The sequence below is a fragment of the Ascaphus truei genome, chromosome 3 (assembly GCF_040206685.1).
Source record: "Ascaphus truei isolate aAscTru1 chromosome 3, aAscTru1.hap1, whole genome shotgun sequence".
NCBI classification, from domain to species: domain Eukaryota; kingdom Metazoa; phylum Chordata; class Amphibia; order Anura; family Ascaphidae; genus Ascaphus; species Ascaphus truei.
The window spans coordinates 276,014,061-276,041,292 of record NC_134485.1 but is presented as its reverse complement, the minus strand read 5'-3'; the positions used below and the strand labels follow the sequence as shown (position 1 = coordinate 276,041,292).

General features: G+C 40.9%; 2 protein-coding genes across 4 annotated transcripts in view; one reads left to right on the top strand and one right to left on the bottom strand.

Annotated features, from left to right (window-relative positions):
• The window catches only part of TGDS (TDP-glucose 4,6-dehydratase), a 34,789-nt gene extending 34,015 nt beyond the window's left edge, over positions 1-774 (bottom strand). Inside the window, exon 1 of one of the 2 annotated variants that reach the window (XM_075590863.1) lies at positions 368-774. Coding sequence is in view for 1 of the 2 variants with exons in the window: in XM_075590862.1 (XP_075446977.1) it covers positions 372-439 (68 nt within the window). In the remaining variant the exon portion in view is untranslated. The remainder of the gene's footprint in view (positions 1-367) is intronic. The other variant, XM_075590862.1, reaches the window with a different exon arrangement.
• Positions 574-26,758, top strand: GPR180 (G protein-coupled receptor 180). Of its 2 annotated transcripts, XM_075590860.1 has the most exons (9): positions 576-1,080; positions 4,707-4,865; positions 8,916-9,116; positions 14,256-14,436; positions 14,520-14,569; positions 15,408-15,565; positions 15,831-16,022; positions 23,465-23,542; positions 25,851-26,758. In XM_075590860.1, the coding sequence occupies exons 1-9, from the start codon at positions 951-953 to the stop codon at positions 26,007-26,009; spliced, it is 1,308 nt and encodes a 435-aa protein (XP_075446975.1). In that variant the 5' UTR covers positions 576-950; the 3' UTR covers positions 26,010-26,758. The 2 variants fall into 2 exon arrangements, with proteins under 2 accessions (XP_075446976.1, XP_075446975.1); XM_075590861.1 differs by lacking the exons at positions 14,256-14,436; positions 14,520-14,569 and having other exon boundaries at positions 574-1,080.
• Positions 26,759-27,232: the final 474 nt, after the last annotated feature.

Here is a 27,232-nt window from a genome sequence, read left to right as displayed (position 1 = left end):
TGATATAAACGTGTGTAATAAACACATCTCTTCATTTCTCCTCCACCAACACAAGTCTTTATACAGCGGGTTACAAGAGCCGTATGAACAGATCAGTCTCTCCACCCCCCAATAATAATACTGCTTTACCTGCGGGCATCTCCACCACGGGTGTGACTACATGCGTAGTGTCCTTATCATACACCAATCACAGCACTAATCAGCACGTGTGGCGCTTATAATAACAACAATAACCCGATGCTCTGCACATTGGGGGCCGCAGCAAAGTCTCCCCGCTGCACACCGGGCGCAATAAAACATTGATCACAGTATAACGCCTATTCGCGGACACTATAGTGTTAATGACATGGTGAACCTCCCCGCGCACCTACATGAACCCGGCCCCGCCGGTCACCAGCAGCCGCTTAGTGAAGCCCCCGGTCGGCTCGTGACGCTTCATCTCTTCGGTCCCTGCGCGTGCCGTGCCCGCCGGTCCCTGCGCGTCCCGAGTCAAATCCGTCGTGACGTCACGGGGGCGATCACGTGACTGGCAAGAGAGGCGTTTCTCATGCACCCACGTGATTGTCACCGATTTACCGCTCCCTGGCAAGCTGTTTCAGTTTAGGGTTCATGCCAGCTCCAGTCCCGGCGGTGACGGATAACCGGGGGAGACTCCCGGGGCATCCTAAAAAAATGGGTAGCAACAAAAAAATCCCACAGATCTCACGACAGTCAGTGGGCTTCTTCACCTTCGCTTTGCGGCTCCCCCTAGCAACGGACACGTAGCACGCGCGCATGGGAAGAAGCTTCGCATGCCACGGCGGACCCGCCCATTGTGACGCCTCTGATTGGTGGACGTTCGGCGTTTCATTGGACTATGGGACCCCGTCCTCGCGTGACGTCAGCGCTCCGGCTGTAGATGTGGCGGCCGGAGCTGCACATGTCACCGTGCGGAGAGAGGACCGGGGGACATGCTGGGGCTGCTGCTCGCTGTGCTGCTCCTCCTGCACATGGGTCAGGGCAGGACCGTGCACGGGAGCTTTGACAGTGCCCTGGCGTGGCGCAGCCGAGGGCAGCACATTGTCACGTTTGTGTTTCATGGTGGGTACAGTGTGTGAGCAAAGCAAGACACCGATGCATTGCTTCCAGCATTTTGGCTCTGAGCTCTGACCTGGTGATCAAGCCTTACAGCACCTCACATGGCACATTTATTTGGTTAGAGACCTTGTGATGTGCCAACGTTTTTTGAGCAAGAACCCTTCAAATAAGGGTGACATTCACTGGCTCAGATGGGTATAGGTCTGTGCCCCCAAAATTATGTGATCAGGAGTAGATGCATGCATTCTGCACATCGCCATAACTATGATCAGGAAGAGATACTGGACATGCATTCTGCACACCACTATAACTGTGATCAGAAGGGGATACATGTGCACACCGCTATAACTGTGATCAGGAGGGGATACATGTGCACACCGCTATAACTGATCAGGAGGGGATACATGCATTCTGCACACCTCTATAACTGATCAGGAGGCAATACACACCGCTATAACTGTGATCAGGAGGGGATACATGTGCACACCGCTATAACTGTGATCAGGAGGGGATACATGTGCACACCGCTATAACTGATCAGGAGGGGATACATGCATTCTGCACACCTCTATAACTGATCAGGAGGCAATACACACCGCTATAACTGATCAGGAGGGGATACATGAATTCTGCACACCGCTATAACTGATCAGGAGGGGATACATGCATTCTGCACACCGCTATAACTGTGATCAGGAGGGGATACATGCATTCTGCACACCTCTTTAACTGATCAGGAGGCAATACATGCATTCTGCACACCGCTATAACTGTGATCAGGAGGCGATACATGCATTCTGCACACCGCTATAACTGTGATCAGGAGGCGATACATGCATTCTGCACACCGCTATAACTGTGATCAGGAGGCGATACATGCATTCTGCACACCGCTATAACTGTGATCATGAAGAGATACTGTACATGCATTCTGCACACCGCTATAACTGTGATCAGGAGGGGATACATGCATTCTGCACACCGCTATAACTGATCAGGAGGCGATACATGCATTCTGCACACCTCTATAACTGATCAGGAAGAGATACTGTACATGCATTCTGCACACCTCTATAACTGACCAGGAGGCAATACATGCATTCTGCACACTACTATAACTGAAAAGAAGTCTATTAGATATTGGCATGGTCACACAAAAGGCATGAAACTGTGCTAGCGGTTTGCTGATGATGTTCTTGATGCTGGACTTGCTAATATGAATGTGTAAGGAAGCCTCTCCATCTCCTCACAATCCCATGCTTCATAGCAAGCAGCTCTCAAACACTGACCTTCCCCTGTACCTTTCCACTCGCCCATTATCGATCATCGTAATTATGCAAATGTTTAGTGCAATGCAATAAAAGGTGTACATCTATGTTGGCTAGCTAAATCTATACCTGATGGATGACATTTAATGGCCATATATGTATCTATTTTCACCCTTCTATTGCTTTACGAATGAGACTCCAATGCAGTGGCGTATACTCATTTGTTTTCTCGGAGGGCTGGATGGTAAAGGCCATTGTTACTTGGCCTTGATTTAAAGCTGTCCCAGGTTGCACTTTCTTAAAAACAACAACTAGTCTTGAAGTGCTGTACCTGTACCTAAGCAAACCGAATCACAAATGTGCACTCCTAGATCTTGGCTTGCATGAGTAGTATGATTTGTATAGGTGCAGTTCCAAGGGGTTGGCAATTTCACCTCTCACTCCTTCAGACCCCATATGGGCATCTGACTTTCAAAATATATGTATTTACTATATGCTTTTAGACACCTCCTTAAGATATCATAACCAAGTTTTGCATGATGGAGCAGTTTGGATACAATTGGACACCATTTATAATCAAGATAACGGACTGAACCTTTTAAAAACTGCAGTGATTTTAACGTGTGTGTATTGTATGTGTATGTGTTTCAAGGGCAGCTACGGATCGGACAGACACGCAGGCTCTTTTATTACCATACATATATACATTTTTGTACACAGACAGATGCACATATATATATATATATATATATACAGTGTTCGACAAACCTATACATTTGCTCGCCCCGGGCGAGTGGATTTATCCCCCGGGCGAGTAAATATTGGCCCAAGCAGCACACGTTTGGTATTAGGTGGCGAGTAGATTTTTTTGTGTGGCGAGTAGATTTTTTGGTGATTTGTCAACCACTGTATATATATATATATATATATATATATATACAGTGTTCGACAAACCTATACATTTGCTCGCCCCGGGCGAGTGGATTTAACCCCCGGGCGAGTAAATATTGGCCCAAGCAGCACACGTTTGGTACTAGGTGGCGAGTAGATTTTTTTGTGTGGCGAGTAGATTTTTTGGTGATTTGTCAACCACTAATATATATTTTAGATATATATAGATATATATAGATCTATATATATATATTAATATTAAACTGAAAAAACTTTCTTAAAGTGTAGTTACGGTTTGTAAACAAACCCTTCAAAAGACTGGAAATTTCGAAGTTAACGTGACACACAGCCATAACTCTTACCCCATGCTTTGCTGATGTCATCACATATGATGTCACAAATTACTTGATCCCATCAGAGAATGGAATCTCATTGAACTTGACTTGCCCACACCTCATTGAGATCAGAGCAATCAATGTAGCTGAAATAATGAGAATGCCAGAGCAGAGCCAGGTACTTTCAGCTAGTTCGTGTATGTTTTTAGCAATTGGTATCACTTATTGTATTTGTCATTTGTGGGGTATAATATGGACTCTACCAATTAACCGGGGCAGGTGTTTCACATGAATTAGTAGCTCCTCATTAGTTGAGCGGATGCACCATCATACTATGAGACATTAGGTCATTTATTGTGTAAAACAGTGGTTCCCCTGCTCATCACACCTCACTCATGCACACCTTCCCCTTACACACTCCATATTCACCCTCATACTTGCCCATTTATTTAACACACACTCCCCATTTCTCCCTTCTTACACAGCACTCGCTCCCTTTATCAATCCTAGACTTCCCCATGCGCAGGCCTCACACCTTCCCTCCAACCCACCTGAAATGTCCGCTGCTAGGACGTTTCACCGTGTCCAAACGCCGTCCGTGTTCCACCACTGCGACATTTAAAGATGGAGCGTTGGAGTGGCCTGTCTAGGCAGTATAGCGGTTCCGCGTGGGCAATTTAAACATGCAGGTGACGGAGCGGCACGCTTTGCTAGTTGGGTCGGGTGCGCGGCGGACAACGGTCGGACGCAGGTGTGGACAACACGATGAGCTGCCCAGCGCCGGAATGCCGGAAGTGTTTTGGTCGTGGCCAAACATCCCATTCCGTCTAGGAGAGCAAACCAAAACTATGGCCCAAATATACTAATCGGTGCTATTCCATAGGATCCTTTTTGGCGCCTTTTAACTCATATACTTAAAATTGACTCGTGTCCCTGATATAATCGCAGGGTTTAAAACTAAATATGTCAATAGTTTGAGCCTTTTTGTTTTTTGTTTGTTTTATTGATATGACTTTTGTAACCAATGTTAATAAGATTCTGCACCACATGTCCTAGCTCCATAGAACCTACTAAATCTAAAATGTTTTATTTGAACTAGATGTTTGATTTTAAGTAGATATCCTCTCTTTTCAAGGGGACCAAGCTGTGCTACGTGTCAGAATCAGCGATGTTGCTGCTGCTGTTGGAAAAGAAGCCACCCTTTGCCTGTATCGAGAGGAGGAATGGTTAAAGATGCAGGGAAGCGTGGAGGAGTACAGCTGTCCTGAGAGGTTATCCTTGGCACAAGTGTCACGTGGGTGCTACTCCCCCTCCCCTTTAATGCTTTATGGATCGTATGATAAATTGGTTTGCCTCTTTTTTTAGGGGCTTTGGTTTGTGTTATGTAGGGTACAACATGTTGATTTGCCATATCCGTTTTCAACATTTTCGTTCTTCATTTTAAAAGGAAAACAAATGTGTACTATATACAGACACACTTAAAAACAGATCTCATAAGTCCCAGTTATTGAACCATAAAATGCTGTGTACAATGTTGAATTGGGTATTAATGTTAAATATCCCCACATAGTTTATTTTTAAACAAGTGAATCCTGCATCCTAATTTATATAGTCTTTCTTGAGGCACCTCTAAAAGCCAGAATTGCTTATCTCACTACACTACCCTCTTTTTTTCCCCCTGGAATTCATTGAGGATTATTAGTTAAACTGTGATAGTGTCAAATAGGGTAGTATTGAACGGAAACTTCTATTCAAGTAAAAGGGAGATTCCGTGCGACCGCACTCCCCCTGATCTGGCCCATTACAGTTTGAGTAAACCCAAATATTTGTGATTTCTCTCCAATTGTCAAACTTTCTTCTTGAGGCACAGTGGAAGGTTCCCTTGAAAGATTCTGTTCCTTCCAAATGTGCTCCATCCCATCTTCATTCTCCTGTTGATTTAATCCATTGTTACTTTGAGTCTGACATAGTCTTTGACTTCTAGATCTGTTCTATTTATTTCACGGAGTTAAACATCACTTTGGTCTTGCTAAGATTCATATGGAGACCCCTTCCTTACTTGTTACGGCTAGTTCTCTTATTTGTTGCTGAAGGTCTTCTTGTGGCAAAAATCAGTCATCTGCAAATTGTAGATGACTCAAATATTCACTATTGATTTTCAATTCCTTTTTCTTCACCAATTCCATGTCTTGAACAATTCTTCTAGTGATGCTGTGAAAATCTTTGGTGACAGTGTGTCGCTACGACACTCCCCCCGCTGATCCTCATCTTGCTTGTATCTTTGTAATCTAGTAGCTGATGTGGCATTTTCGTAAATGTTCTTTATAATATCAATGTACGATTCTTCAACACTTTTTGTCTTAATGCGTTTTAGAACCACTGAGGTGTAGACAGAATCCAATTTGTCTTTTTGCAATCTATGATTCCTAAATTGAGTTGTAGATCGTATTAATTACTTGGGAAAATAGCTTCTTGTACTACTTGGATGTGGTACATTGTATTGTATCCACTGCAAAATGCCGCTTGTTTTCTAGGCGGAGCAAAGTCCAGGGTCTGTTGCAGCCAATTAGCAAGTATCTTCGTAAAAATCTTGTAAGTGATTGGTCATAGACTGATTGGTCATAGACTGATTGGTCATAGACTGATTAGTCATAGACTGGTCATAGTTGATTGGTCTGCAGTTCTTGAAGTCTTCTTTGTCTCCTTTTAATGTGGACGAGGATAACTATGGCATTAGTCCATTGCTCTGGAATTTCCCTGTTCTTCAAGCAGCATGTAAAGATTTGCTCTACTACCCCTGCTTTTAAAGATTTCCATTGTAATTCCATCTTCTCTTGGAGCCTTCCCATTCTACATGGATTTTATTGCTTTTGCCACTTCTTCTGGAAGGACATATGGTATACATCATTGGTGGTTTCATCTCGCTTATCCTCTAGATTATGCCATATGTTCTTGTACAGTTTCATGTAGAAGTTCTCTTTCTGATGAGTGCACCATCTTTTTTTCATTGTTGATCCATCATCTTGTTTGAGTGCCATGACTTGCTTCTTCCCAACCATAAGTCGCTGCTTTTCTCTTCAAGCTTTTGTTATCTTCAATAGTCTTCTTCACCAGATAAGTTACATTTTCTTACATTTTCAGTTATATTTGTAGACTGTCTTGTACAGCTCTCCATATTAAATTATTATTCTTGCATCTTGGGATTGCTTCATTTTTTGTTGTCTTCTCAGTAACTGCTTTGTCTCATCAGATATTTTCTTATCCTGTTGTTTTTTTGTCAGTGATTCCTCCAGTTTGTTTCTGCGTTTTCAACTGCAATCTTTATAAATTCTTCATAATTGTTTGTCACCATGCATTTCGAGAAAGCTGAGACGATTTGTCAGTTGTATTTGAAATTCTCTGTTGCTGCTGCTGTTGAGGTTATTGATGTTTTTTTGTTGTTGCTTTTCTTGTTTCCATCTTCGCATTCAGATGTAACTTGCAGCAATCGGTGATCGCTCCTTGTGTCAAAACTATTAAGGACTGTGCAGTCTTCAGTGTTGTGTTCCTTGTTAGCTAGTATACAGTCCATTTAATTTATTCCATTGGGTCTATTTTCTATTGTGGATTATTCTTGAAAAAGGAATTCCTGATGTAGCAGTTTTCACATTGTGCAAATGATACCAACATGTCTCCACGTTCATTCCTGTTCCCATAACCATACTTACCAACTGATGGTTTGTCTTTCTGCTAAGCACCCATCTTTGCATTGAAATCTCCCAAAATAGTCTTGATGTGACTGTTTCCGTTGCTGTTAAATTGGTTGATTTCATGGTAGAGGTTTACCATTGTATTGTCTGTCTGACTTGATGTTGTGGCATACTTATGGATTATAGGAATCCTGTATCTCTGCCAACTTGATGATATTGGCCATTTCCGATGAGCTTTCATATTCTTCTATGTTGTTTCTCCACCTCTTGTTAACATTGAAACCTACTCTGTCGATTCTTCCGTTTTCTGTACCTCTGTAATAGAATAGGTGTCTGCTTTTTAAACTCAATAAGGCCTTCATCTTTTCTACTTATTTTACTAAGGACAACAATATCCCATTTAATCTTGTCACGTTAGTCTTTACTGGAGAGAGTCTGCCATTGTAGGTAGCCAAATTTAGCGTTGAATGGCAGCTTTTGTTTAACATCTGGGGATTCTTAGCATCCTCTACTTTATTCCAGGGATAATCCAGCCCCCGAAGAATTAGGGCCATTGTGTTTCGGTGTATTCCATATATGGGGTTTGAGTCCTTACTTGCGATGCCGGCCTCATTTGCATGTTGACAAGTATCTGTTCCGCTTTAGTCGGGTGCTATTGTTTAAGCTTTTATAGTATGGTTAAACCTACCAGCATACGTGGCAATAAACCTCTTCCTGAACACCTGTTGCTCCATCTCTCATCCTTTAGTTTTACCACTCGGTTCATAGTCGTGTCGGTTCATAGTCGTGTGAATGCATGATTAATCTTGGGATATTCTGGATTTGTAATAATGCAAACAGTATAATGTCCACACAAGGCAAGGACATCTGATCAGGTTTCATAAAAAATAATTTAGTGAGGGATTATCTTTCTGGCACATAACTTAATGCACAATGTTATATATTGCAATGTGTCTCCAAAGGACATAGTTTCTTATAAAGAAAATAATGTATAGTATAAAACATAAGTATTTCATGTTAAAAACAGCACCATTAAAATAACTCTCATACAAAAAAGTGTAACCCCCCCTCTTCACAAACAAAATGGTAGTTAAAAGGAAAAGAAGGATGGATAGCCAAAAATGGAGTGATCAAGAGGTACAAGTACATGTTCTCTGTGGCTCTAGGTAATGACAATGTGCTTGTGAGAAATGAATCTACTCGTAAAAGTAGTGTTTTTGTAGATTGCAGCTATCTTACTTGCTTTGCAGTCCAGTTTAGTTTGCCTAGAGCAACATTAAAAAATATATTTAGTTTTTTATGTCTGTAATAGTGCCTTGCAGTACTTACTACTTGATCACCAATGTTACGTTTAACACACACAATTTGTGATGGCTGCAGTCACCAAAACCGGACACTCTCTTTACTACCTGTAAAATTAAATACAAAACTCTGTTGCATTTCTGCTGTGCTGCAAAGAGGTATTTGTTCCATCAGAAAGTATATTGCACCTAAAACATTTTCCAAACCTCCTCAATGTCATGCCTTCTTGCCAATAAAGTTTAGAAGACCTTGCCTCAGCAGTGAAGGGTAAAATAAAATGTTTCTACTGCACGTGTACAGCAATTAAATGACATTTGTGTCTTATAGGCTATATTTTGTATGCTTCCTTATAGTTCATTTGAATCAAACAGACTATAACTACACTCTGCCACAGATGGTATATCCCAAAGCATGGCATACAATATATGTGGACAAATACACCTGCCTTGTGAGCTACGAGGATACCAACTCAGACTATATGGCATTTCAAGTCACGCTATTGAATCCCGATGCAGCAGGAAATCCTTTTGATCATTTTGGTGCAGATGAGTCGGGTAAGAATAGTATCTAGTTGGCCTTTGCTGCAAAATTTGGATTAGTTCTGCAGTCCAAAGGATTGAGCCTCTTCACTGCAAAGAATAGTTGCCACCTGTGTGGCCAAAGGTTTTTTCACAATTTTACAATAACCTTTTTATAACATGATTTTCTTGTGTGTGTGTGTGTGTGTGTGTGTGTGTGTGTGTGTGTGTACGTACGTACGTATGTGCGCATATATTCTCTCCTGGTCCCTCCATGGCAACACGACATGAGGAAGTAGGCTCCTTCCATCTGAAGGTAGGATACAGACTTCTGACCTGTTCGCAGCTCTATAAACTCCTCCTATGCCTGCTGCAGGTCAGTTGTCTGTGTCCTACGCTGTAGGTGGATCAATAAAAAAAAATATCTATATCTCTGCATGCTCTGGTGGGGAGTGCTGTTAAATGTAAGCATCTAAATTGTAGGGGTTGTAGCGAAAGGCTGCCTGTGGGTTACCCAGGCAACTTAGATCAGGCAAACTGTATTACTGGAGGCACCTGCGCAGATATCAGTTCTTCAATTGGTTTAAAACCCATGGTAGAAAGGTTAAAAGAAGCCCTGCTGTCTTCAAGCACATGTCCCAGACTTATCAGATTCTATGAATCGGAGTCAGATTTTTCTGGTCCAGACTCGGAACAAGAGGGTACATCAGGTCCATATCTGTATTCATCCTCAGATGAAGAGGTCAGAGAAGATCGGTCCAAATTTAACCTTGACAATATCGTCAAACTGATAAAAGAAATGGCTTCAGCCCAATGGTTACCAGAGGAAAAGGGAGACCTTTTTAATAACCTTGACAAAATCAATTACAGATCTAAAAAAAAGAAACCAGAACCCTTTCGGTCCATAAGAATTTAATTGTGAGCAAATACAAATTTCCTGACTGCAAATGTGGAACTACAAATAAATGCAACAAAATATACCCGTTCAGATCAGAAAATAAGGAAGATTGGGGCAATTCTCCTAAAGTGAATGTCCATCTTTCAGGGACACTAGATGATTGATGGCCTACTAAAAAGAGGCCGTATTCCACATCATTCCTCAAGCCTATGATTTGCGTTGACTTGTCTAGTAAGAACGATCTGGTTTTCCAGTATTCAGGAAGCAATGCAATCATGAGCATCCCGTCAGAAGATTCTGAAAGACTGCACTATCATGTCAGTCATTAGAATTTCTCTGCAACGCTTCATTTCATGCAACCAGATTACTGGCCAAATCTTCTGCAGCTTCCGTCTCCACATTCAGAGCACTGGCTGAAACCCTGGGCCACCAATGTTTCATAGAAATTATAAGCTAATTTATATCCCTTTTCTGGGTAAAGCTCTATTTTGCCAAGAGTGGGGACCATTGTGGTGGAGGGGGGAGAGAGAAGGGGTAAGCATTAACCTAAGACAGAAGATCCCATTTTCCTACTTAATTTAGATGTTAGAGACCGTCCTTTCAAAGCTACCGATCACTCAAAAGACCAAGACCCTGAAACCTACCAGAAACTTGTCGGTCACTGACATGGTAGACACCAGAACACAATTGAGCAAAGAGTCGGTTGTTAGACCCGGTGGATTGAGTTCTCCTAATAACAGATGCAAGCTCTTACGTTTGGCAGTTTGCTCCCCATCCGAATGTCCAAAGAATTTGGACAACCGAAGCAGTAGTCTCAAGCAACATACTGCAGATGAGTGAGATCTTCAAAGCTCTCTTGGCATTTTCCTATCGTTTTCAAAGTCAAATGATCAAGATACACCAACAATATCACAGCACTTTCCCACATAAATGATCAAGGAGGCACATGGAGTGTTCAAGCTGAAAGAGCCGTTACAAACATTTTCAGATGGGCAGAGCTCAAACTTCCAGCAATTACAGCAGTTCGAATAGCAGGTCACCAAGCCAAGCCAACTTTTTGAGCAGGAATGGTATAGACGCAGGAGACATTTTCAAACACATTGTTCGCAGATGGGTTCAACCAGCAATAGACTTCATGTCAACAGGTCTCAACACCAAATGCCTTTTATTTTCCAGACACTGGGACCACCGGCCATCAGTAGTACATGCTCTCGCCAGAAAGTGGCAGGTCCCGTTGGTCTATGTCTTCTCACCAATTCCTCTCATTCAGATGACATTGCAGAAACCCAAAACCGAGGGCATAAATGCCACACTAATAGCCCTATACCGGCCAAGAAGATCCTGGTTGACAGAGCTAAAATAAATGTAATTGAACTTTCCTTAGCGGCTTCCAATTTTCCTGGGCCTTCTCACACTGGGCCCAATCAACCATTGAAACTTACGAATGTTGCACCTTACAGCTTGGAGACGTTAAAAGAATATCCTAAGAAGATGAGATTTTTCTGTACAAGTATCCAACACTGATCAAGTCTAGAAAACCAGTAACATCCAAAATCCATTTTGGAATTAGGTCAATTTTGAGATCCTGGTGCGTCAACAATAATGTGAACCTATAATTTGCATTAATAAGGAGGGATTCAGTAAGGGTCTCAGTCAATCATCTTTTCAAGTCCTAGTGGCAGCACTCGGCTTCTTTCAGGATCAAATCCCAAAACAAAAATATGTTCAGCAATTCTTAAAGGGAACTAGAAAAATAAGAACAAGGATCAGAGCCAGTACCTCTGTTGGATTTAAATCTAGCACTACAGACACACATTTTTGAATCTCTCCATTCAATACCAATCAGATGCTTGACATTGAAAGCTGCCCCCACTTCCCGCCCCTTCAGTATAGTACCACGTTTTTGCTCAAAGGTAATTTCATCATTTTACATTAACCAGGAAAATAGTGGGTGGTGCCCTCCTGTCCAAACCCAAAAAACCAGGAGGAAGAATGTCTGCACATCTTAGATGTGGTGCGAGTGCTAAAGGCCAATATCTCCAGGACGGAATCCTTCAGACTATCCAGAAGATTGTCTCTCTTTCTTTTTTTTGCGGCAAAAGGGAAAACCAACTTCCAAGACAGCCAAATGGATATGAAACCTCATTTATACAGTCTCTGAAAGTGTCAGGGAACGCACTGCCAATTTCTATAAAGGCTCACTCTACCTGAGCGATCAGGACTATGCGATCTTGAACTATGGAACAGACATCCGCAGAACAAATCTGCAAAGCTGCAACTTGGTCTTCCCTACATACGTTCTCAAAACACTACCAGCGAACTGTATCCACATCAGCAGAAGCTGCCTGTGGAAGGAAAGTCCTCCAGGTAGTAGTATCGCGATCATTTGCCCAACCCAACATTTTCTTAGGGGGAACTACTTTGGGATATTCCCTCATGTTATGCACTGAAATGAAGGGACAAGAGAGAGAACGAAAATTTAACTCGCTGATTAATTTTTCTCCTAGTCCTGCCATGGCAGTGCATGCCTTGCTCCTACCTCTATTTGTCTTTTCTTGCACAGATTTTGCAGTACATTTTCTTTTCATTATATTATCCTTCCGTTTTCTGTGAGTGTATATGTATGCACCCAAAGCTTAGCTATATGAACTGACCTGAAGTAGGCATAGAAGGGACTTATAAGGCCGCACACAGGCCAGAAATTGGTGTCCTACCTTCAGATGGGCGGACCCTAATCCCTCATGTCATGGATGGACAAGGAGAAAATAAATTCTTGATGAGAAAGATTTCAGGGTTTTTTCCTTATCCAGAAAGGTGTGTGTGGTTTGTTGTTGTTTTTTTTTTAATTTGGTGTTGGTTCCATCTGCATATTGGATCATGTGACCTCACCAGTTCAAGTAGCATGCAAAGCACAGAAAAACTTTGTCATTCAGTTTGTAATATGACAATCCACATTTTGTGAGCCATATTACACACCATATAAACTGTCATTTAATAATACATTTTCTTTTTGTTTAATGTTTTTATATCCGAAATTGGCGGCGGCTTCCAAAGTTGCATTAAACAGTTTGATGCACACAGACCCCAAATTATATTGATGTAAAAGGGTGAGGTTTGATTTTGACAGCACTTCTCTACAGTAAGAAGCTGCCTCTAGTACCTTGGGAGTCATCAGAGCAAAAGCAGCATGTAGAGTCTTAAGGCAGCAATAATACCACCTGAGCTTTTTGTTTATTTTTATTTTTTTAAACACATACAGTTGTGTGAAAAAGAAAGTACACCCTCTTTGAATTCTATGGTTTTACATAGGACATAATAACAATCTGTTCCTTAGCAGGTCTAAAAATTAGGTAAATAGAACCTCAGATGAACAACAACCCATGACATATTAAACCGTGTCATGATTTATTTAGCAAAAATAAAGCCAAAATGGAGAAGCGTGCCTGGAAATCAATTTCATCTCTCCAAGCGCCTGTGCGTGTGCCGTGTGAGTGTGGCCGGACACATTGACATTCATTGAACTCGACACGCCAAGCGCGCTCAGCGGCAGCGTGGAAGAAGCCTTGGGCTGCGCTTATAGTGACGGTGACGTCAGGCAGCTGTCGCTGGAATAATCAAATACAGATGACTTCCAGTGATCGCAACCAAGTCGTCTCTCCGTCGCGTCGCGTTTACTATAAGCGCATGCGACGGCGGCAATACATTTGTTTTGATGTGACGTCACCGTCACTTTAAGCGCAGCCTTAGAGTTTACAGCTCCAACTGCTGGGAACATTTGCAACAAATGATCCCAAACAGGAAAGTGTTGCAAAGATCTTGCACTGCTTGGCTGTGGGCAAAAGCCTGCTATAAAAATTAAAAGTTGCTTTAAAACCAACAAAAATTGCATTGAGTTGAATAATTATTCAATACTACAGAACGAATTTCCTTTTTTTTAAATCCATATTTGATATTTCCAATTTTTGCTGCTTTAAAACTAATAATGGCACTAAGAATTGAACAAAAACAAAAAATTATTTATTTTTTAAAAAAAAAGGAAGATTTGGTATGTTTTGCTGCTTCAATGATTACAGAGGTACAGATACCATAATTTCTTACTCATGTTAAAATAAACTGTTTCACCAATCTGTTTATATTCACATTTTAAAATTATAACCCTTTTGGTAATTTGAATGTTTTGCAATGTGATATTGTATTTGAGTTTGGTTATTAACTTTACCATATGTAATGTTACAGGTGTTTAGACTTCAGTTGTGTGTTTTTCATTCTTTTCATAGGATTACATGAATTCTTTTTCCTGCTTGTGCTGGTATACTTTGTAGCTGCTTGTATTTATATCCAGTCTCTGTGGCAGAGTATTAAGAAAGGTGGACCAATGCATACAGTACTCAAGGTTTTGTCAACCTCACTGCTGTTACAAGCTGTGTCCGCTTTCGCAAACTATCTGCATTTCTTAAGGTATACAAAAAAGGCTTGACTTGTGTGCTCTTTCTATTTATTGAATGTGGTGTTTTGGTAATCATTTCATTGTGATATCTCAGGTATTCCAGAGATGGCCAAGGAGCACCTTTCATTGGAAGTTTGGCAGAATGTGAGTTTTCGTGATAATGTTATGCAATCTGTAATATAAATGTGTATCCTTTTTTTGTATGTATTGTTTAACATGAGAATCGGCGGCTTTCTAAGTGCTTGAACACATTGGCCATCTGATTCTGTAAATTTCACACCCATTTGCCGACTCGGGATTCCCAGGGTGATTATGTAAAACGGCCAACTTCTGCACACCTGCATGATTCAATGGATTGGAATACTGATAGGCTCATGTGTAGGAACGTTGCTACTGGTCCTTTTCTTGTAATTGTATTTTATCTTTTGTGGGATGTAGAATGCAAGAAAGAGTGGAACACTAGAGAATCCTCTACCAGAGCCATTGGTCTATTTTGTAATTTTTTCAGTCACACATGGTTTTACCAATAATGTCACTGAAATTATCTTCGAGTAACACATTTGTTTTAAGTAGACCGTATGCTCTGCTTTAAATGTGACTGCCTGGAACATAATATTGAAACATTTAATTCTAGTGGTATTTCAATTGTAACTGATATGAATGAAGATAATTAAAATGCCAGATTTTGTAGTTCTCCTGATTTTTGCTTCTACTTGAGTATTATCAGTTGTCACATGTTCTGTGCACAGATGGTATACCTCTATAGTCATCTTAACTGAATTCTCCAGGATAAAGGGACTTATAAATGCATGATAACTTTGTCATTTTTCATAGTTGTCAAGCAACAAAAAGTGGATTGCAAAAATTACAATTTGAGTGCTGGAATGGCATAAACGGTCTTTAAATAAGTCGGTGAATCATGAATAAAATAAATATAAGGTTAGTGCTGAAATGTACTAAGTTGTTTCTTTTCTGATTCTAGTATGTGATATAGCCTCGGAGGTGCAGATGTTATACTTGCTGCTAAGCCTATGTATGGGTTGGACCCTCAGCAGAAGGAAGAAATCCCAGGGAAGACCCCTACAGTGGGATTCTACACCCACATCCACCGGCATCGCTGTCGTGGCCGTCACTGCCCAGGTCTGTACTTTATATCTCTGTTTTACTACAGGTCTACTGCAGGGTAGTTACATCTAATGAATAATATAACAGTGTTTCCTGTTAAGGGGCAGACTTGCTTTATACATTGTATATCCCAGAAAAGTATATGAATGAGTGAAGTCTGTATTTACTTTTAAGAATTGCTCCCTTTCCTTGATGCAGATAATCTTATCTGACCTATTTGACAAATGCAGCATCCTTCTCATATTACATTTTATCTGAATGTTATTTTTGTGCATTACAGGTTATTTTGTTAGTTTGGGAGCTGTTTGAAGATACCTTTCACCACAGTTACCACGCCCACCTGAGCTTAGCTGGGACACTCCTGATTGCCTTGAAAATGTGCCTCGCTGTTTCGTCGGCATGTGGTCTACACCAGATAATCACTGTGGAGAGAAGCACAATGAAACGGGAGTTCTACATCACATTTGCAAAAGTACGTGTCTCTGTTTTGGTTGCACTCATGGGTTCCCTGTTTTTACTGTACCTTGTAAGGTGGAGTTTTTGTGACTTCACTCCCAGTCCAATCTGTCTTTTGAGTGGATTTTTTTGCCACTGTGCTTCCTTCTTCCAAAATTTGATAGAAACTAGAAAATAAAAGTGCAAACCAGGAGAAACTTCTAATGTAGCAATTTCTAAAGAAGTAGAGTAATGATCAACCCACTCACAAAAGTATATTGACAGCTGGCTCATCGCAAGATAGAGCTGCTGCTCCAGTGGATGTCACTTCTGCAGATTTAGGATTGCTACTGGCCCATTCCAGCGCTGCTTCTTACTGGTTGGACCACCTTTGGCATCCTTCACTGTGCAGTCGGTCCCACCGCCTCGTCAAGATGCTTAATGCAAGAGGAGACTGGGCCAACTGCACAGTGGACGACTCTGACCACAGCACAACTAGCAAGAGGAGGTGGGGAGGGCCTGGGTAGCAATCATGGACAATAAGGCAGGCCAAATGAACCACTCAGGGTGCTAACAGTGTCATAACTGCTGAAGAATCCCCACTGTGCAATGAGCTGACTATCGATATACTTCTGTGAGTGCATTGATACTTTAATACAATCTGATGCATTAGAATTCGCCTTGTTTTGTTTGTGCTTCTATTTTCTAGTTTCTATCCGAGTTAAATACCTATGGAAGGCATTGGGAATCTACACAGGGGGACCATGTACCTAGAGATGGTTTTTATTCACTATTTTATCACTTTTTAAAAAAAAAATTTATTTATAGATTATTACACGTAGACTTTAATTTTTTTAATCAATTTCACATTTTACCTCTGACCTGATGGTCTATCAAATATGTTAAGGAGATCCAGGGCCCTCTCGAGCTCAACAGAGGAAAAGGCACTAAGGAAACATTCAGGTTTTTAAACGTATGTGCATCTTAAAACGTGACCTCTTTAATGAGCTCATTAGCATGTTATTGTCCAGAATCTCTAGCTACAGTTTAACTACTGTGTAAAATTGTACAGTGAGGTGAATAAAACCGGTTTTCAGAAACCATGAGACATGCAGATGTTAAAATATGTGTTTCATAAATATACATTATTATTTTAGGATAAGTTATACCCTATTTAAAGTGGGGGGGGTTCCCCCCTTCAGTACGTCTACAGTAGTGAAACAAAGCAAAATAAAAACAAAAATCTTGTTTTCGGTAGTCCGGAAAAGCCATCCTTAATTAGTGATGTCATTCATGATGCAGGAAGACCACTAGGAAATTAACCTTTTAGTTCCTAGCTCACGTAGCTTACACTTATCGTGTATGTATGCAATTCTAAGCATGTTTAAAGTAACAAACGACTTTAAGCCGTTGTTTAGTCTGCCTTTAAACATAATTTCCCCGAAGATGTTTTTTTGTAATTTTGAGTTTTTAACAATGCAACAGGAAGTTGAGGTTTGAGAAGCGCTTTTTATCCCTTTTTGTTTATATCACGATTATAACTAGTTTGAGGCAGTTTAGGGTAGCCATATATTTGTACAGCGAGTGGGCCTTAAAGCCGTATTCTGTGCTGCTAGGTTTTATTCCAAGAACCCCCTGGCTCTTCCGCTCTGGTACTGAGCAGAGTATGTGCCCGCCATACACCAAATAGAGGCACGGTTAGTGCTCTCCCCAGCGGCCAATAGACAAGCAGTGACATTGCAGATTTATGTTGGTCACCCCGTGGCCGTGTTTGTAGTTCAGCTGCTAGATCGGACTTTTTTGTGTGTCAAAAACGGCACACAAATATCTGGGGAACCGGAGGCCCTCGGACGTTGGAAGACCATGGGTGAGCTCCTGGGGACCTCCGGTTCGGGTAAGTTAAATATCTGTTTGAGTAGGGGGACTGCTGCTTTTAAATGAAGTTCAAGTGCAATACAGGCACATATGGCCCAGGGTTAAGTGCAAAAAGAAATATATCTGTTCAACGTGACATGTTCACTCTGGTACAGAACATAATGTTTAATGCAGTTGTTGCTGCAAAGGATTAGTGATTCTTTTCTGAATTACAACATGCGTGAACTTGCTGGTAAAATTAGTTGTTTAGAAAAAAGGACTTGACTTGAGATCTATGAGTGCTTCCTGTGTTTGTAATAGTGCTGAAAAATATTGGGAGTATATAAGCGGACCGCGCTAACGCTGTGTGAGCGAATATTTAATTGGCAAAAAAACACTTTTTTTTTTTTTAAAACTATACACATACACAGTGTTCGACAAACCTATACATTTGCTCGCCCCGGGCGAGTGGATTTAACCCCCGGGCGAGTAAATATTGGCCCAAGCAGCCCACGTTTGGTACTAGGTGGCGAGTAGATTTTTTTGTGTGGCGAGTAGATTTTTTGGTGATTTGTCAACCACTGCACATACATACACCCCCCCACCCCCCTTCCTCTGGTGGTGCTGGGAATCATGGTGGGGCTGCTGGCGCCTCACTCCTGCCTTCTCCTTCTACCCAATATGCCTGGGGGTCGGGGTGCTGGGGGAAGTGCTGGGGCTGCCGGCACCTCACTCCTGCCTCCTTCCGATCGGGCGTGTGGCAGCCATTTTGTTTTAAAAATTAGCACGACCCCGGTTATAACGCGGTAGGTTCGGGAGGCACCAGAGGACCGCGTTATAACGGGGTTCAGCTGTATTTGGTGCTGGCAATGTTTAAACCACTGACCAGAAGATTCTTTATCAGTCTAGTGCAATCGTGTGCTTCTCAAATATCCCCCCCCCCCCCCCGCAGTACCTACACATTATAAATCTACCCGCAGCTTAACCCTTTCAGTGCCGGAGGGTCAGGCAACCTCCGCCTACGGCCCATCCGGCACATTGCGATCATGTGACCAATCCTAGATGATAACGTCATGTCATGCAGCACCACAGCATTGCTTTTTGGTCACTAACTGTTATATAGTACAGCGGTGCGCAAACGGGTGGGCGGGAGAATTTCATGTGGGGGGCGTTTGCGGTTGCAGAGGACCCGCGCTCTTTCCCACGGCATTTAAATTAAATGCTGGGTGAGGCCTCTAACTCATATACTTGCTCTCTGCTGGGTCTTCGGCATGGCAACATGCATCAAATGACGCAGCTGGGTCACGTAACGTCACATGACCCGCGACGTAATTTGACGCCAAGTCATTAGAGAGGGGGCATGAACGCTGCGGCTCCCGGGCAGGGGGGCGCAGCTCAAGAAGTTTGCGCACCCATGACATAGTATATCAGGTTGCAAAAAGACATATGTCCATTCACGCTATGTTAAATTTAGATGAAAGACAATATTTGTGTTTACAGTATACTGATCCACAGGAAGGCAAACAAAAACCCCCAGTGAAACATTATCCAATGATGTCTCATATGGGAAAAAATAAATTCCTTACTGACTCCAAATAATCGATTTTCTCCATGGATCAACATCCTTTCTACCTTCCTATGTTTACTTATTTTGTATATTCTATACCAACCTCAAGGTCATTAATAAACCATTTTAAAAAGCAGTGGCCTCAGTGCCAAACCTTATAACTTACTGCACTTACAACTTTAGCCCAACCTGAAAAGGTTCCATTATAACAACCTTCTGCTGTTCATCTTTCAACCTGTTTTCAATCCATGTACACTTTTTTTTTTTACCCAAACAAATTAATTTATTTTGTACACTGAACCTAACCTGTGGCATCGTATCAAAAGCCTTTGCAAAATCTAAATAGACCACATCAACTGCATTGCCTTGGTCTAAACTCCTACTTCCTCAAAAAAGCCAATGGTTAGTTTGGTACGACCTATCCCTCATATACATTCATGATAACTATTACTAATAATGTTGTTACCCAATAGGCATTCCTGTTTATTATCCCTTCAAGTTGCTTCCCCATTATTGATGTCAAGCCTACAGGTCTGTAATTCCATTGTTGTGATCTAACTTTATTTTTAATTATAGGCCCCATAGATGCTGTACGCCAATCGTGTGGAAATTGGGTCCTTAAATATTAAATATAACAGTCTGGCTGTTATTGAACGTTGCTTTTTAAGAATCCTTGGGTGTATGGCATCGGGCTCAGGGGCTTTATTTACCTTGATTTTATCAAGCAGCCTTTACATTTCTTCCTCTGTTAACCAAATGTTAGTTAATGTAAAAGTTGTGGCTTCCTCTTGTTTCAATATTTTCTTAGTTGACTCATTGGTAAATACAGAGGCAAATAAATTATGTAATACCTACAACGTCTCCAATAATTTGCCTGACCACCTGAAGATTTGCTTCATTAGATGGGTGCAAATAAATGTCCCACCTTTCAGTGATATATCAAATAGTCCACGGTTCGGTTTTTTTTTCTCTCACTTTATTCAGAGACAATATTAACATCTTTTGCAGTATCATTTCAATCAGTTATATCAAGTTTTCAGGTATATAGAATTTGGTTATAGTGGAGAATCTTCAGATTAGTTGATGTTATAGGATTCTAAATTCCATTCATCCAGTTATAATCTTTATACATTTTTCTTAACCTAGTAATCACAATGTTTTTCTCACTGTCAGCCAAATGTATTTAGTCAATCGTCAACATTCGCACAATGTTTTTTCATTTAGCAATATTTACTTTGCTTTACAAAACTATAGAACTAACTGTGTTACTAATCTTTTAAGACCTATCTTAAAAATGGAGGAGAGCGGAGGCTGTGTGAGGGCTGGTGGCGGAGCAAGTCGGCCATCCTATACTCTGCCCACCCCTGCTTTCAATGCACACCCTGGCAGAGGGGGGGAAAGGAGTGTGTGTGTGTGTGGGGGGGGGGGGGTGAGAGTCTGTGTGTCGGTGTCACAGATGCATGGAGACACAGAGAATGTCCACCTTCCTATATTATCTCTTCTAATCTTTTTGTTATTAATGTACTTGAACATTTTAGGGTTGATCTTACTTTCCATTGTAATGCTTTTTTCTTTTTCCATTTTTGCTAATCTAATTTTCCTTTTCCAACATTTGTTGCATTCCTTAAAATTCTGATATGATGCCTCTGTCCCTTCTGATTGTAATGATCTAAATGCCTGTCTGTTCCTTTCCATTTCCTCCTCCTCACTGCTTATTTAACTGCATTGGATTAGACATGTTTCTTTTATATTTATTACCCAAAAATGGTGTGCTTTTCTAACAATGTTTTAAGGACTGCCCATTTATCTTCCATATTTTTTCATGCAAGAACTTAATCTCAATTTATTCTTTGTAGATTCTAATGACTGAAATCTTCCTTTCTAAAATTAAATCTTTGTTGATCCCACATAATATTGTTTTTGATCATCATTTCGACTGCGACCATGTTATGAGCACTGTTTCACAAATGTTACCTGACTTGAATATTTGTTATTACCAAGTCCAATAATGCCCACTTCCTGGTTGGTTCCTCAATAATTTGGGGACATGTTATTGTATTCTAGCACACCTAAAAAAAACTGTTTAAGTTCAGAGTTTCCCATCTCCAGTCCTCAAAATCCCCCAACAGGTCAGGTTTTAAGACTAACCCTGCTTACCATTGCTTAGTTATGCTATTCTCATTGTTGCAGTCGATGTCTGGATAATTAAAATCACTGATTTATTCAAACATGACTACGTTTTGCTGCCTTTTCTATTTGTAAAAGTATTTTGTCTTGCTGCACTCAAGGGGTTAAAGTAGCCACCTTCCCAAGAAACAAAATGTCATAGCATAATCTGATAGTTGATGTAGTGCTATTTGTAACTTTTCATATTTGAAAAATCTTAATTGTTTGCCAAGTTAAAAAATAAAAAATGTTTAACCTATTTATTTCCACTGGGTGTTTCCATGGCAACCTCTTGTCTTTACAAGTAGGAATGGCAGGGGCCATTTTAACCTCCCACCAACTGATCCCTCTAGAGTTCGGCTACAGAGTTGAAAAAGTTTGTGATTGCCTAAAAATAACAGCAAACCACTTTGCTATAATAAACACAAAGGAGATGTATTTTTGTGGAGAGTATAGTGAGTTGCTACTTTAACCTATTTAAGTGTCGGGTGCGTCATGGGCAAATGGTCGTTTTTCATACGGGATGATCGGGCTGACTTCTGACAGAGCTGCCAGCCTGATCGAGATGGAAGTGGAGCTACCTCTACTTCCTGTATCAAGAGGACCAGCCTCGTCAGGTGGTGGCTCCAGGAGCGACCACATGACACTGAAGTGCTGGGGATCCTGTGATACTCTGGTTAAAGGTGCAGTGCCTCCTGGGACCAAAATGGACCAATGGCATATAACATTTTGGTGATGGATACAAAAATAATACACAATAAGCATATTTTTTATTTCGTTTGTGAACACAGTGAGTAGAGACGGAGGAGATGTCTAATTTCCACTAGCTTCTTCCCTTTGTGCCATGTCTCTGTGCTCTGAACTGGCATTTACACGGGTAAGATCCGCCTCACTTCTCCCTTCTGATCTCTGGGCCCTCTAATAGGGACAAAGTGGGCTAGAATATGGGTAAATAATTGATCGACAAACACTCCCCTATTTGGAGAGGGAAGTTTTCTAAAGTTTTCGGCTGTTCTTGTGTAGGTCCCTGAACGTAAAGATCCCTTTATAGGACCTTATATTGTTTAGGGCAGTTACAAGAAGCGTGCTTGTTTTCTGAGGGAAGATTTTGGTTACTGCTCAATCGGAGCAGGCGTAGAGATCCCTCCACTTCTTTTCGAGTCACTCAAGATGGTCATGATCATATAACAGCTACCCCAATCGATTTGTATGGTCATGATCGCAGAAGACACGGCTCTCAGGAGCCACTGTACTGCTAGCACCAAAAGGGTTACTTTCCAAAGAAACCAAATTGGACAAATGTTTGCTTTCAGTATGATTACCATTTCAATATGAAGAAAAGTAAATATTTAGGCTACTCTTTAAATGCTTGTTGTGCATGCCCTCAAGGTTTTTGTAACTTTTTTCTCAGTTGTCCTGTTCACATATATTTTCATGTGGTTGTTCTTCTTATGTCTTCTCAGATGCACAGATAAGACTCTTAATTCAGTCACATTATTCAAATAATGACTTTTTCCTATTTATGCTTATGAATTGGATTTGTAAGGGAAACAGGTTGTCTGTGATTTTTTTTTTTAAAGCCCACTGATGAGCAAACTGAAAGCCGCTTTTCCTCCTGTCTGTATGCTTCATTGTGCAATCTCATCATTTTCTGTTGAGAGGGAAAATTGTGCAAAATGATTTGATTTATAGTGATGGCTTTGTCTTATCGAGGGCATCTAAAGTATTTGGTTTAAGTTCATTGGTTTATGCTTTTTGATTTCCTGGAAGTACCACAATGTTGTGTTATCCTCTAGCTACATTGTACTAAAGTCCCCATTTTTTCCCTTTTTGTTGGCTGCACCTGTAAATGCAACTGAAACGTGTCATGAATCATTGTTTTTCTTTTTCAGGGCTGCTTTTTGTGGTTTTTGTGCCACCCATGTCTTGTAGCCATTTCATTCATGTTTGAGGAGTATCAAAGAGAAAAGGTATGTATGTATGTATAAAAATACAAAAAGGCGTGTGTGCACTATATTCAAAACATTCCTGGAATAAAAACTTTGTTGCCATTGTGTGCTGATCCACTTATTGGGTGTGTGGTGTTCCCCCTCATTACCCTGCCAATCTTCCTAACAAAAGTGTGTTTGCGGGAGTTCATTGAAGAGACAGTAACCATAATTGCTGGTGTGAGATTGCTGACATTAATTGGACATATGCTTTATTCTCCGTCAGATTAATTGTTTACCTTTCTCTCACCCACCTCTTTGGATGTCACTTGTATTATACAATATGGTATAGAGCAGTGGTTGCAACCCTTTTAGGACCTGTAGAACCTTTACAACATGTCTTCAGACTGTGCCCGATCTACCTAAAAAGAAAATCTCTCATTTTAACGTCTTTAATTTTTCATCTTTTACACTAGATTGTTGTGCTACATGTACCATTTATAACATGAGTGGTTCTTAAATTAATGTCTTAAAAATAAAATATATATAGCAAACAAAATACTGGTAAATTTCTTTGCAGAGCTCATAGTCGCCTCCAAATTAGTTAAAACATAGTGACATGGTGCATGGCCATTCTGAGAATGTATCTCTGAATTGTATAATGTAGCAAATCTTCTACTGATAAAGGGCAGATTTAAAAGATACAGTACCTGCTTTGGGAATATATAAAGTATAGCAAATACCTTTCTAACCCTACTGTGGTGCATTTGGATCAAAAAGAAATCCCTTCCTCAAAGTGCTCAGTTTTTGGAGACTAGCTGCCGCTGAGCGCGCTCATGCTTGAGTGTTGACATCACCAACTCTCCAAGCATGAGCGCAGGCTGTCCTGCAAAATTGTGTGGGCTGGGGGCGTGGCCGGGCATTGTCTGGCGCTGATTGGTTGTTGAAGGGACATGTGACCCTTCAGCGCGCTCAAACATCAATTTTCTTTGTCTCCCCAAGCGCCTAGCTTGGGAGAGCGTACGTGCACGAGCCCGCGCCGCGTGGACATACAAATTGATTTTAATTAAAGTGAGCGCTCCAAGCGCATTTAGCGGCAGCGTGGACGCATGCTAAGGCAGATAAAGTGACATCCTTGAGGTTGCAAGGAGTTTTACTTCAAGTATATCGGTAAAGCATGGGGAAATAAGCTTACATGCCCTATCAGCAAATTGGTTATCATGATGGCATACAATGTAAAAACTATATTCATTCCTGTGGGTAAGTTTCATCATAGGTTGCGAAACCATTTATTGAACCATCAGGCAAATTAATAAATGCAATATATGTACAGTATAAGGAGCTTTTAAGACTTCATAGGTTTGTTCCTCGTGTGTGCTGTGTACCATGTGACATTTATTTAGAACTCTCTTGTTAGTCGTTTAGTATCGCAACCTTCAACAAAACCTACTCTTTAGAATGAAAATGGCCACAAAGACTGAAAAGATGTAAAGCATTTGAAGTGTCTCTTGTGGATGCTGGAATACATTTTCTATGTATAATGGAAGCCAAGCATATGATCGCAATCAAGCACCAAAAAAAACAATGTAATGCTTCAAATATATATGTAACCAATATTTCAATACTTCCATCCATTTATGGTGACGTTACCCTTTTTTGTATTTGTAAAGCATCCCACCTTAAATTACTTATTAGAGCAGCAGTTCCGCCTGCTTGTGTTTTTTTTTAGTTACTTGAAAGGGGGGGCGGACCGCTGATTTCCAGAGACCGACTCCCTCCCCCCCTCCCCTCTGGTTCCTAAGCAACTAGCAGGTTGATCTATCGGTGGCCAATAGAAAGTTGTGACTTTCTATGTGTGACCCTGCAGCCATATTTGTACTTTTATGTCAAAATTGGCACACAGAAAACTATAGAACCACGGGAAGCAGAGGGTGTGTGGAAATCAGGGAACCACGGATCTGCTTCGACTGACCCCCCCTGATTTGAGGCCAGTTAAAAAAAAAACAATTATATTTTGGCAGGGCAGATCTCTGCTTTAAATTCTTAGCATACCCAAGGAAGGGTCCAGAGGAGCCAACCCTCTCTCATAACTGGTGGATAACATCTACTGTACGCAATAAGTAAAGATTGGCTTGCAGGGGACAAGGCCTACTTTTTTTTCCCCCCCTGAGCTGGGGGCAATCCTAGTTCAAGCAAAACGGAGGGTTTCCTAGGAGACTCCCACAAGAATAAAAAGACACCTGTGTAAGGAGCATTGCTAGTGGAAGACTACACTAACGTACATTTATACAAAGCTACAATTGTCATTTGCATAATATTGTGACATACTTGTTTTTTTTTTCCCCCTCAGATTATCACAGTTGGGGTCATCCTGTCTCAGTCGGTCTCCATGATCATGCTTTATAGACTTTTTCTGTCTCACAGCCTTTACTGGGAGGTATCCTCTCTTTCATCACTAACACTTCCACTAACGGTATCATCCGGACACAGAAGTCGCTATTACTCCTGACACCATGAAGTGAAGAGATTTAACCAGCTGTACAATGATGGCGATTTCCTACATGTCGCAGTATTCCATCAATGCGCGACATTGGAAGCCGCCGAGTTTCCTCTTCCTACAGAAATCCAATAAAGTGCGTCAATACTACTTTAGTACAGAGACCCTTAATGCAGGATAACGTTTGTGCCGCTCGGAAATTTCCTGTTTTAACAATCTGGATTTGCTTAACCCAGAAAAAGCAAAGCAATCGTTACCCTTACTTTAAAAGCAAAGCTATTTTTGTTTTCTGGGTTAGTCATTTTATGAACACTGGCAAATTGTCAGTATAATATTTCTATTCCTGGTTTACCAGCAAATGGGGACTGTATGAAAGAGGCACTGTACTGTATGCAGACAGTTGGACTAAAAGGCATTTGAGAGAAAAGTACATTTGGTCCTCATGTATTTTCATAATCCAAGCACTTTTAAAACCTCAGTTTTTTGTTTCATTTTTTAGAAGTAGACTTGTAAAGCCAGAAATCATGGACTGTGATCTTGAGGCGACATTTCCTCGTAAGTGAATTGTATGGAACATCACATCAATGGATTCATCCTATATTATTTGCATGTTTTATGTAGATATTTTTATGTCTAAAACTTGTGAATGTTATAGTAAGTCTGACAGCCGGAGTGTTAATGTTATTTCCCCACTTATTACAGATGTTTCGGTCTAAATGCAAAAACTGAATTAAAAGAAATAAAGTGAATGTGAACTTGTATTCAGTATTTATTCAATATCACATTTGCAGTCTATACTGTAGATGACTATGTTCATCACCCTTAACTACCAGAAAATATTAGAATATTATTTGTAAAGACAATAGTATAGAAGCTTTTGAAACACTGACTATGGGTGACCATGCCTGCAAAAAAAGAAACGCGCCTTCCTGAATTTAGCATGGCATAAACATTTAATTTAAAAGATGTTTAATGTTTTGTGAAACTCGGGCTCTTCTCACAGTAAATTTCACTTATTTCCACAGTTCTAAATCTTTGTAGGAATGTCCATACCCCAGAGAGGTTGTGTGACTTCCCTATTTCAACTTCAGATGAGGAGAACTCTTTGCAAAAAGAAAGATCTACCTAATGTTGGCTCTTCCCCTAACCATTGCTGCCATTAATAGAGATGTATAGGCCACGGGAGAAACGGACGTCATGGAATTCTGGAGTTTTACTGTATGTTAAAGATGCTG

Coding starts and splice junctions, on each gene's coding strand:
- GPR180 (XM_075590860.1), top strand. CDS start 951: ATGCTGGGGCTGCTGCTCGCTGTGCTGCTCCTCCTGCACATGGGTCAG. Junction 16,023..23,464: donor TCTACATCACATTTGCAAAA/GTACGTGTCTCT, acceptor TTTCTTTTTCAG/GGCTGCTTTTTGTGGTTTTT. Junction 23,543..25,850: donor AGGAGTATCAAAGAGAAAAG/GTATGTATGTAT, acceptor TTTCCCCCTCAG/ATTATCACAGTTGGGGTCAT.